We start from the raw sequence: 12914 nt of genomic DNA, 5'->3' as shown, positions 1-12914 counted from the left end.
CAGTACTTAAATTTTAAAGGGATATCTTCCCACAATCTAAGTTAATTAAAAAATAATGTTACCCAACAAAAATATTTCAAGACACAAGATAGTAATTCTAAACATATGGAAAACAGTATACAGAGCATAACAGGTTAATAAATAGGTAATATTAAAACAAACCTCTGAAAATATATTACAACTAAATAAATAAATGTTCAATTTCATAAATACACAGCCCCTGATTATGCATTTGCAAAGAACTTCCATAGGTTCATAGGTGTGTACTATACTAATGGCCCTGGAGCCTTTACCAGCCTAGCCCATAGAATTACCCTGGCATCATGCCATCCAACTTTAGTTCCCAGTGCCTCTGTCGAGTAAAGCCACCAGAGTGATCCCTGGGGTGAATTTTCTATTTCCCATCCACTCATCAAGATTTTTCTTGAGGGCCAGTGAGGTGCTCTGCTTGACATGTATGGAAATTCTATTCCATGGCATAGGCAGTCTCTGGGTTATGAACCTGTCTCTTCAGCATGTTCTGTTGATTGCGGTAATAAGGTTGATGTCTCTGGACCATTTGGTGCAGAGGGATTTTTTTAGATGTAGCATTTCTAACAGAGCTGGGTCAGACATGGCTTTCTAAGTCAAGCAGAGATCATCTCCAAGTAGCCAATATGAGACAGACAATAGGTGGGAGTTTTTTTGAGTCTGTCCATATAGGACAAATGTTTAAGGCCGAGGATCCTCTTTGTGAAGTACTTTTGCAGCCTCTCCAGTTGTTGCAGGTGTTTACTGAGTTACATGCCAAATGGGGCACTGTACTCAATGATTGGCCTAATGAGTAGAGGGAGACAATGACCGCTTTCTTCCTGGATGCAAAACCCTTAGTAATGAGATGTGCCACATAGGATTTCTGACCACAGTGGCAATGTTGTGGTCAAAAGAGAGGTTACTGTCAACCTGTGTTCCCAGACCTCTCATAATGCCTTCTGTGTTAAGTGGACTTCCATTGATGTGGTAATTCATGGGAACTGGGTTTTTCCCAAGGGGGATGATGACATTTTTTGGCATTAAACTTAAGGCCATGGTTCTGACACCAGTCATTTGTCTCAGTGAGGCCTTTCTGCAGGATGTCAGCATCACTTGGGGAGTTTATAGCAGCTCCCAACTTGCAATCACCTGCAAAGTTTGTCAGCCAGAGTCCCTTCGTGTTGGCCTGGACTTCAGAGAAGTAGATCCCAAACAGGAGAGGACCCAGGACTGAACCCTATGGGACTTCACTTGTGACTAGTTGGCAGTCTGACTTGGAGTCAGCTACTTTCACACTGTGGGCTCTACCTGTGAGCCAATTTGTAACCCACCTAGTGATATAGGGTTGATGCCTAGCTTAGTGAGTTTTCCTATGATTCCTGAGTGGGGAATGGTATCAAAGGCCTTGGCCAAGATTAAGGCCATCGGTATGAACCACCTTGCCTTCATCCACCGCTCTGGTGACTGACTCAAAGAAGTTGATCAAGTTGAGCAGGCATAATACCCTTCACAAAGCCAAACTGTGTGGGAATCCAGAGATTGGAGATTCCTTACATCCTTGTTTTATTAGCTCCATGATGATGCGTTCCATAGCTTTGCATATCATAAAATGTTGATTGCTTTTACTAAAAATATAAAAGTGTGTATGAATGTTCAGTGTACAAATTAATAGATAAATAACATTTTAGAATTTGGCTGCACATAAAACACTGGTAAAATAGAAATGTTGACATTTATTCTTTGGGTTGGTGGCATTAAGCTTAAGTTTCCATAGTAGTTCTTTATTTCTAATTTTGTCTCCCACTCAACCCCTCTTGGATTCACAGGTATTCTTTCTATTATAAGAATTTTTGTTTAAAAAAAATGGACAAACTTCAAAGTGCTTGGCTAATGCATTACTTTTATTCTTCTTTAAAATGTCATAGCAGTGCTCATATATCCTTTTTCTGAGGGGGTCGTTCTGTTTTGCCTGTACAGAATATTGGGCACCCTACACATTTAGAAACATAGATTACACCTGCGGTAAAACAAATTCTACCTTGTAGTTGTTGTCCAAACTTAAACTTTCACCTTCTAAAACATAACAGCACTGGCTTATACCATCCACACTTTGTGGTACTCAAGTTTGACTTCTTACTAGTAATTTGATTATTTTCTAATGGCAATTTAACTTCAGGGGCTGTCTTCTTTTAGTCAAAAAGAAAATGTATGCAGTTATCAGTTCAGACATTAAATTACTTGGACATTATCTGATGGATGTGGGTTGGAGAATTTCTTAAAGATTTCCTATTGGTGCGAGTCTGATAATATAACCACATAATCAGACTTGTGATACCATTTTGAATCTGTTTTTATCACACTTGATTGGACTCCTTGTGTTCCAGTTTCCGTGCCCTGACTGTTTTATTTACTGGGTGCTACAATAACATACATACAAACATATAGTCTATATGCAGCCTCTGTACTCATGTTACATTTAAGCAAGTCTCACCTCTTGAAGATTTTCATTGCTGTCTGCCTCATTGAGCCAGCGCTGGAGCAGTGGTTTCAGTTTGCACATGTTCTTAAAACTCAACTGCAAGGCTTCAAATCGACAAATTGTGGTCTGGCTGAACATTTTACCTTGTTTTGAAAAAGACAGAAAAAAAGTGCAGGAATTAAAATTCCCAAACATACAAAGTCCAATATGATGCAGCCATGAACAGTAGTATTTAGTGCGTGATCTTGAAGAACAAGCTAAGAGAATATTCAAATTAAACATTTGAAAAAAAAAAAAAGTGTTAGAATGAGGTAGTAAGCTAAGCAAAACAAAAACAACGTACTTCTTTTTCTGTAAAACAAAGACAGATATTTTGTTTGTCAAAAGATCAGAATTTGCCAGAATACTAAGTTCCACTGTTTCAGGCATTTGTATTTTCTGATACAAAATGACATTTTCTTGGTGTAATAATCATTTGCAGGCACAAGGAGGTTTAGAGCGCATACACACCTATTGAGAATTTGGAGGATTGCCTCTTCCTCCCACGTCCTGAAGACACGTTGTAGGTGAAATCAAAAAACCTGGCAAAAACCCTCACAGACATGGGGAAGTCAAGCAGACTCTTCACAGAAGGCAACCTAACCAAGAACTGAATTAGAGAACCAAGCATAAGACAATACAAAATACTACGTTTGGAATGTGGCATTCATGCCAGCCAAAAATGTATAGATGTTTGTGGGGGAAAAGACCACAAGGGAATGGATTTGGCTGAAACCTAAACATACAGTTAGTTATCTAGTTCAGAGACTACGCAAGCTACTATATTTCTGTATTAACTGCAGACCATGGAGAGCTGTTCTGGCCTTAATTACACACATCGTCAAACAGATATTGCAGAGATAATACTTCACTTTGAATCTTCATTGTTGGAAGTTTTAATATTTATTTGCATTTGTTTACTGGGATGGTCCACTGGGCCAAATGTACCCATTGTCAGTGGAGGCCCAGGGAGAAAAGCTCCACAATGAAATAACATACATAAATACATTTGAATAAACATACATACATATATTTGAATAAACAAACATAAGAATAATAGATAAAATTTTAAACAATGTTTGAATCTATTACGCAATTTATAAATCAACTAATAAAGTGGCTGTACATATTACCTAACATCTGTATACATTTGCAAAGGAGTAGAAATAGGTGGTTGTCCAGGAAAGATGCAGGTTTTTAGAAGGTAATGTAGGGAGAATGTAGGAAAGGTGGGAGTAGTAGAAAGAGAAAGTCAGGCTATAGGAAGTGAGGAGCTAGCCATGAGCATAGCCAGTGAGAAGAAAGATGTCTCAAAGATGTTTTGAAGAGAGAAGTATTAGTAGTGGATCTAAGTCAGCATGGGAGTCAATTCCAGAGTTTGGCATTGGAAAAGGAGTGGAGCAAGTCACCAGCAGGGAGGATAGGTTTTTGTACTAGCAAGAGAGTTTGCTTTTTAGAGCAGAGAAGTCTAGTAGGGTGGTAGAGTGTAAAAAGTGAGGAAAGGGCAGGGCAGCTGGATGGATTGAATATTAGTTTATGGGCAGTTGAGTGTAGGTAAGATAACGACAAAGTTCTAGCAAGTTCAGTAGTTGAAGGGAGGTACAGTGGTGAGAAGTGTTGTCCATTAGTGAAAAACTTAGCAATTTTGTTATAGCATGAGTCTAGTTTGGATTTAAGGTCAGCCTGTATTGTTTGTAAAGAGAGGAGCACCAAAGAAGAGATGGTAGCAGGAAGGAGGAGGCTAGGGCTAGTTTTGAGGAGTAGCTGAGGAATGTTCTGTGACGGTAAAGCGTTCTAGTTTCTGGTGAACTTTAATGTTGAGGATATGCATATCAAAAGTTAAATGTTCATCTGAGATGACACCTAGAAGTTTAGTATGTATGACAACCTCAATGGTAGTATGATCATGGGAGAGAATAGAGAATGAATCTTTGTTTATAGTGAGGGTCCTCTTGGGGGTGCATAGCATAAGCATAGTTTTCTTGAGATTTAGGTGAGGTGGTTGTTAGCCATCCATGTTTCTGTGGAGGGGATTGCAGATTGGGTAAGTTTAAAGAGTTTGAGTAGAGAGTTGGCAGTGCAGATGATAGTGATGAAGATGCTGAAGAGTACAGGCCCCAAGATGGATACTTGGGGGACAGCAGTAGTGGTGCTGAGGAAAGGAGATAAAGAATGTTGCCATTTGGTAGCTTGTTGCCTGTCTGTGAGTGTTCGACAACCATTGAAGGGTAGAGATTCCTACGTTGGATAGTTTTCTTAAGGAGAAGGTGGGAGATAGTATCAAAGGCTTTGGAAATGTCCAGAAAGAGAGAGGAGACTAGTTTCCCAGCATTGCAAGCCCAATTCACAGAGTCATAGAAGAATATTAGAGCTGTGGTGGTGGTATGTCTGGGTCTAAATCCATGTTGGGTCGCTGACAGCAGAACATTGTCAAGTAGATAGTTAAGGAGTTGGCTGTGGATGCACTTCTCTAGTATCTTAGAGATGGGGAAGAGAATGGCAATAGGTCAAACGTTAGAAGAGTCATTGTTTCCGCCTTTGTGCAGTGGGAGGATGTATGCTTTTTTCCAAATTGTATGGACACAAGACTCTTGAATGGACCTATTAAGTAGTACACTGACTGGGTAGGCAATGGAATTTGCAGCTTTCTGGAGGAATTCAGGGGGCAGGTTATCAGTGGCATTACTACATGGTTTAAGTCTTAGAAGTAATTTCTTTACTGTGGCTGTAGGGATAGGAGATAGTGAGAAGTTATGTGGGTGGGGAGTGGAGGAATTTGTAGTTGGGAGGTCAGAAGAGTTGAGAAGATTTTGAGGGAAGCCAGTGGTGAGATCAGCTATGACATTTATGAAATTTGTTGAAAATTGTGGCCATTTCAGTAGGGTTTTTTTCTGGATTTGGACAGGGTTATTGTTTGATCCTGGGGATAGCAGTCTGATTGAGCTCCAGAAATGTTTTGGATTTTGTTTGACCTGGTCTTGTAAGGTATGGTAGTATTTTCTTTTATCTTTAATAACTAGGCACTTTACCTGGTTGTGAAGTTGTCTGTAGGTTATAAGATCAGAGGGTTTCTTGTGCTTATGCCAAAGCTTCCAGGCTTTGTCTATGGCAGCCATGTTTTGTTTGGTTGCTCTAGTGAGCCAAAAGTGTGATTAGCTTTTACATGTTTTAGCTGGGCTGGTGCGAGGCTATTTAATATGTTGAGGACTGTAGATTTGGAAAAACTGTACTGCATCATTAAGGGGAAGTATTTTTAAAGGATCCCAACTGATGCTATTTAAAGCATCATTGAAGGTTGTAGGGCAAAAATTAGATAAGTTTCTGGTGTTTCTGTAACGATGTCTGTTTAATGTGGATGTGGTGCTACGTATTATAAAGGCTGGTAAGTGGTCATTGATACTGATTGGGAGAGTTCCTGTGGAGGAGATTTTATTGGGGTCAGAGACCATGATCCAATCTAAGATTGTTCCACAATTGTTTTTGTTGGGTCTGGTGATATCAGTGATTAGCTGGCTGTAGTTATATAGGTTGATGTTAGAGGAAGAATGTTGCTGAGAGACATCCAACCAGTTAATAATAACATCACCAAGAATTATTGTTTCTGTAGTTTTGTTGGATGTCCAGGCTAGGATTTCCTCTAAGATAGGAATATATAGGACAATGATAGAGATTTTTACTTTCATTAAGTTTTAGGAAAGCTATTAGGATTTCTGCAGTTGAGAAGTTAGGAATGGGTGAGCTGTAAGAGACTATGTTGAAGGTGGGGTAGAATAGTGTTACCCCTCCACCTTTTTTCTATGGTTTCAGTATGCAGACATGCAAAGCCAGGGGGAAAGAATTCAAAGCTTTTTATGTGTGGTTTTAGCCAGGTTTCTCAAGTTTTGTGTTATCCAGGCATAGAAGTCGGGGATTTTGTTTTGAAAACTTTGTAGGTTGATAGTGGTAAGGTTTAGAGGTTTGTAGAGACTATGAAGGTTAGTGAGGGAGGGAAAGGGACCTGGATTGTAATTTATATTGCCACTTAGGGTTAGTATGTGAGCATTAGAGTAGGGTGGCAGTGAAATCCAGTTTCTTTTTTATGTTAGGGTGGAGGTGGATGAGATAGTTTATTCTACGTTTCAGTTGTGGGAAGGATCTGTATTTTAAAACAGAAGATATCATCTGTTTTGTATAGGTTAAGTGATATACTGGAGAAGGTACCGAGAGATGTACTGTGAGTGGTGGTTATGGAAGAGGGTTCGTTATAGGTACTGTTAATGTGTAGCGGGCAAAGCTGAAGTAGGAGGGTTAAAGGTATCAGGAGAGACAAAGGTGTCAGTTTATACATTAGTGGCATTCTGTTATGGTGGATTGTACTGGTAGGTTATAGTGTAGCCGATGTGAAGTAAAGTATGGGATATGAAACAAGTAGTGGGAGTGGAGGAGGAATGTAGATGTTAAGTGTTAGTGGTGGGATAACCACCTGTGTGTGTTAACTAGTGAAGTGTAAGTAAGGATAGGAAACAGTGATTGGATGTGTGTTAATGAGGGGAGAACCTAGGTGGTAGGAACAGTGATTGGAATGGAGGTAATGAGGGGAGGAGCTAGGTGAGAATAAATGTAATTGATCTGGGGTGGGTGGGAATAGGGGGTAAGGTAGGGAAGTGGAGCGAGCCTGATTACAACAGAAGAAAGTACCACTCAAATCAGAGAACATATCTGATAATGAAACAGTGTTAAATAAAGACAGCTAGACAGGTAGCTTACTTCTGGCCATGTAAGTGGGCTGGTCTATTGACCCCCTTTTCAACAATTATCCTTGGTCACAAGGGTGAGGGATGATTATATATATATATATATATATATATATATATATATATATATATATATATATATATAATCACACGAGAGAGAGAGACTGACTATTAAGTACAGTAAACCAATCAGCATGTTTTTGGGAAGTGGGAGGAAATTGGAGTACCTCTAGAAAAACCCAAGCAGAAGTGTGGGGAACATGCAAACTTACCAGTGACTATAAGTCAGGATTAGCTGTGAGGCAGAGATGCCTAACATATCTTAATGAAAGGTAAGCAAGAAGACACACTGAACAAAGAGCACAGTAAAAGAAAGAAGTAATCTCAAGAAGTATATACAGAAAATGGATCATAAAACCCTTTATGCATTTGAAAAAAATTAATAACTGTTCTGGTGAAAGAAAAGAAATCATCAATCGCAAGATAAAGACAACACAGATCAGTTCAACATTTAATACATTATCAAGCAAATAGCAAGTAAATAAAATTGACTAGTGCCAGCTAGATTATCCTACAAGGCAGATAAGTAGTCTATTTTACTGTCCTTCCAACATCTACCAGAGGGGTGGCTACATGGCAAGTAGTGCTATGGACTCTAGGCTTATTCTTGGCATTGTCAAGCCACTCATAATATTCCTCAATGGGTGCAAGCACAGGTCTGGCCACATGCCATAGAAGGGTGTTGCAACCTTCACACCCTCTACAAGGACTCTCCCAGAAAAATTAATTAACATCAGTCAAGAATGGAGTGATTGACTGGAGTATTTGTGAATGTGGGTTCCAAGACAACAAGAGTCCTCGAATGACGAGTCAGTGTTAGTTCAGCAGTACACAGGGTGTCTGTGTACCCAACATAATTTACAATACTAACACCTGGAATGTGTTAATGAGGAGTTGCTGTTCATCTTCCAAAGTCTCCTACCTATGCAGTGTAAAGGTGGAAGGCAAACAGTCAGGAAGCCTGCTTTACCACCAGCCAGGCATGACCAAATATACAACTAGAATGAAAAAGTTCTTGTTATGACTGAAGCACCAAAACCTTTGAACACAGCATCAAATTATAAAAGGTTAGTGTTTCTTAAAGCAGTGATAAATTTTACTGAGATCAGGCAGATTAAAGCATTCATACTTCAACCAGATCTGCTAGTGCAGTGTCAGGGCTATAACAGATGAAGACCGTCATCAGACTCATAAGCTTTGTTAAACAGGCCAGCAATGCTTGATATATGTGGTTCAGAAGCCAGACATTTTAAGATAGAAAACAATATTACCCAAGAGTTACTATGAGGTATCGTTCTAAAATGTTCAGGGCAAAGCTCATCACCATCAGCAAGTCCCCCATGTTTGAGTCGTATTAACTAGAAACATAGAACAGTTCAGTCTCTTGTGCAAATTACAACTTCCACCTCCTGCGCATTAACTCCTCCCTGGTAAGTTCTGACCACAAAATGGTCTTCTTTAGTATTAAACAAACCTAGAACCCCCATCAAACTCCAAACCTGTTAAGAACTTGGCTAAGGCCAGTTATGTCAGACTAACTGACAGCTTATTAAGCTTCCAAGCCCCATCAAACCCAGACGAGACTGAGGCCCATTCTGTGTTGTACACAAAAGCACTGTACAACCATTCATAGCTGCATAGAGGAGGCAGCACTTGTCTGGCTCAAATTATGATTACTGGAAAAATAAACTACACCTTTTAGGTAAATTTAGATTATAAACATTTTATAAAACATTCATTACTGTCATGATTTCCTTATTTACTATATTCATGCTTTGTTGTCTGGTTTAGTCCCACTAGGCCAGTGGGCTCTTTTCTGGGGAGACCCGAAGCAGTAGACACATTAACTCTGGGAAATTTGGGCAGGATATCAGGGAAATTTTCTCCACTCAATTAAATGCCATGGGATCTTTTACATCCACCTGAGCTGCCACCAACTCAGGCAGATGAGACCTCATCTAAAGATGTTATCCAAATACACCCTTGAACAGCCTATAGCGGTCTGGTTTCTTCAACTTAACAGGTGTCTTTAATAAGACCACTCACTTTGTAAATTTGATCTTTATTTTGAGTATATACATGACTTCAGGAGTCTGTCTCTACAAGTGGAAATGAACTCAGCTGAACGTCTCTATTACATTTTTTGTTGGGATACATACAGTTTGCTTATATTTGTGGAGCTTGAATCGGTTTACCTCATCAAAATGTCTGCTACGAAGCTTTATGCCTTCATCATGGTCAACACAGCTGCTCTGCTGGCCACTTTAGCTTTGGGAAGTGAACTTTCTCATGGCTTTTGTATACTTTTATCTCCAGTATGGAAACCATGTACACCTCAGCAGTTAGTCTCTTCCAATTTATTTCCACTATTATATTTACTTTGTATTGATATTCATGTGTCAGTAACTTAGCAGATTTAAGACATTTGCTTTTAACCTTCTGTGCATTAGCAGTTGAGGTGAACTGTTGGGAGAAACTAAGTCGTTGGATTGGAATAGTCCTCTAGTTTCAGAAACGAGAGCAGACAACCGTCACAGTGGTTACTGCTGCTCTTTTCTACACGTGTCCATCTCATTGATGATAGCAGATACTGAATGTGTGTGAAGTCCCACACAAGCATATCAATTTAATTCCTGACCTGTACTGCAGTCACATATTCCATCAGATATCTAACAAAAAAAGGTGGACACTCCTACATCTCAACCTCTCAGCACAAAAATCTGGACAAAGTCAAAAACAAGTGGGGGGGACAAAGGCCCCAAAATAGGGACAGATGCTTCCTTAAACTTAGAAAGTTGCTAGAATGACAGGTTTTACATTATTATATATTTTTCTGAAGGATATGAAGTTTGAAACTCATGTAGTGACTTCAATCCTCACTAATTTGCCAGAAAAATGCTAATTTTATGAGGATCAGACTAAAAATGAGACAGAAGTCTGGACATTCTGTGAAATTTTGGACAGTTGAGAGGTATGTGGACACTGGGCCTTCCCTAGCTTGATAATACAGACCAACATACTAATCACACTTGTTTGTCAGCTTCATTATTTCAAGATAGTCTGAATAAACTCTACACATGAGAAGCAGAGCTTCTCTGAACTGAAACAAATTTTTATGCAACTGACTCCATGGATGGTACTGGATGTGCTGGCATCTCTTGTGGCTTGTTGTAACGGCATGCATTGCAGTTGGCTCAGCTCTACACTGCTTCTAAGTCAATATTCTTGTTCAAGACATTGCATCTGCTGGTCTTTCTTAGCAGATTCCCAGATGTGATTCATGTTCATAAGTTGGTACTAGGCTATCAGCCCTAGGGCCTATACAAGCCTAGCCATAACAATTCCCTGGCTATTTCTTCCCACTATTTACTTCCTGGACCCCTGTCTAGCAGGGCGACTGTGACGTGATCTCCAGGGTGAATTTCCTTTCTCCCATCCAATCGTCAAGGTTCCTTTTGAAGAGGGCCAAAGAGGCACTCTGCTTGACATGTATGAGCAGTCTATTTCAGAGTCTAGGGAGTCTCTGGGTCAGGAACCTATCTCTCCAAGCATGTTTTGTTTATAGTGATGACAAGGTTTAGATCCCTGGAGCGTGTGGCTCTGAGGGATTGGGATTTATTTAAGTGTAGCATGTCCAACAGCTCTGATTTTGACATGGCCTTGTATGCTAAGCAGAGATCGCCTCTGAATAGACGATATGCGACAGAGTATAGCTGGAGGTTTTTTAAGGCAGTCAGCATAGGGCATCTGCTTTAGGCCTGTGATTCTTTTAGTGAGGTATTTCTTTCCTTTCCAGTTTTTGCAGGTGTCTTGAGAGGTACATACCAAATGGGGCATTGTATAATGGGTCTAATGAGGGATGAGTACAGTGGGACAATGACCTCCTTTTTTTCTGGATGAAAAGCCCTTAGTGATGAGATGTGCCACATAGAAGGATTTCCTTCCTGTTGTGGCGATGTGGTTATTGAAGGTGAGACCACTGTCCACCTGTGTCCCTAGGTCTCTTATCACACTGGTAATTCATGGGTACATGTTATTTTCCCCAAAAGGGATAACTATACATTTCTTGGCATTGAGCTTAAGCCCATGGCTCTGGCACCAATCATCTGTTTCTGCAAGGCCCTTTTGTAGAGTATCCACATCATTTGGAGATTCAATAATGGCTCCCAGCTTGCAGTCATCTGCAAACTTTGTAGCCAGAGTCCCTTAGTATTGGCCTGCACTTCAGAGAAGTAGATACAAACAAGAGTGGTCCCAGGACTGAACCCTAAGGTACTCCACTTGTCTGGAGCTGGATTTGGAGTCAGCTACTTTTACAGTGTTAGTTCCGTCAGTAAGCCAGTTGGCAGCACATCGAATGATGTAGGGATTAATGGCCAGCTTAGTAAGTTTATCTATGATTCCAGAGTGGGGGAATGGTGTCAAAGGCTTGGCGAGGTCCAGACAGGCTGTGTGGACCACCTTACCCTTGTCCACGGCTCTGGAGACTGATTTGAAGTCGTCAGTCAGGTTCAGGAGACAAGATCGGCCTTTCACAAACCCAAAATGGGTGGTGTCCAGTGTTTGAAGGTTGCTAATGGCTTTGTTTATAAGTTCCATGATAATACGTTCCATGGCCTTGCAGATCAGGCTCATCAGACTGATGGGGCGGTAGTTCCCGGGATCCAAGGTGGAGCCCCCCCCCCTTGTGGAGTGGGATAACTGTAGCTGTGCACCACTCAGTGGGCACAAAGCCTGAGGTGAGGCTATGATTAAATATGACACTTAGGTGAGGTGCCAGTTCATTTTGTAGTTCAAGTAGTACACAGCCTGGGATGTCATCTGGTCCCATGGATGCTGTATTCTTAGCTTTGGAGAGTGTTTTTTTACCTGTGTGGCCGTTGTTACCGGGATTTGGCAATCTTCTGGTATTGAGATGGGCCATTTAGAGGGTGAGAGGGGGTGAAGTTGGCACTGAATTGATCTGCCAGGATATTGGCAATATCCTTGGGATCAGTAATATTTAATGCCATTCTGTTGTAGCTCAGAGCAGATCTGTGCATTGCCATTTAGATTCTTGACATAGTTATAGAATGCCTTGTGGTTGTCTTTGGAATCTTTGAATTTTATTTTCGTATCTAGCTTTGGAGGACTTTATGAGGGATCTTAGCTCCTTACTGAGGCTGATAAGGGAGTTTTTTGCATCCTGGGATCTTCCTCTTTTCTGCAACAGTTTTTTCCTTTTGTTGTAAAGTTTATGGCAGGGGGACCACCAGATTGGCTTCATTTTTTTGGAGGAGAGCATCTTGGTTCTATTTGAGATGGCATGATTCATGCACGAGTGGATGTGCTCGTACAGTGCCTTAGTGTAGGACTCAGCAGTTGAACTTTCAGTTCCTGTCTGCATGGGTGTCATGAAGTTTGTCACTTCTGACTGGAGTAGCATGAAGTTGGCTTTAGAGAAGTTTTTTATTGAGGTTTCCTTACTGGGGAGTGGGGGAGGGATGTGGATGTTAAGGGTGATTAGCTTATGGTCTGACCTGACCAACGAGGGGGTGACCATAGGTGTGGTGCATCAATTTCCCATGTTGGTAATGACCAGGTCTAGGATA

General features: G+C 40.6%; 1 protein-coding gene across 1 annotated transcript in view; it reads right to left on the bottom strand.

Moving 5' to 3' along the window:
* The window catches only part of POU5F1 (POU class 5 homeobox 1), a 63557-nt gene that overhangs the window by 15214 nt on the left and 35429 nt on the right, over positions 1–12914 (bottom strand). Inside the window, exon 3 of the mRNA XM_044082444.1 lies at positions 2504–2634. Within this exon, the coding sequence (XP_043938379.1) occupies positions 2504–2634 (131 nt within the window). The remainder of the gene's footprint in view (positions 1–2503; positions 2635–12914) is intronic.

The sequence above is a fragment of the Protopterus annectens genome, chromosome 9.part0 (genome assembly GCF_019279795.1).
Source record: "Protopterus annectens isolate FY-2018-M chromosome 9.part0, PAN1.0, whole genome shotgun sequence".
In the NCBI taxonomy this organism is placed as follows: Eukaryota; Metazoa; Chordata; order Ceratodontiformes; family Protopteridae; genus Protopterus; species Protopterus annectens.
Note: the sequence above shows the minus strand (reverse complement) of the source record. Positions and strands in the feature narration are given on the sequence as shown.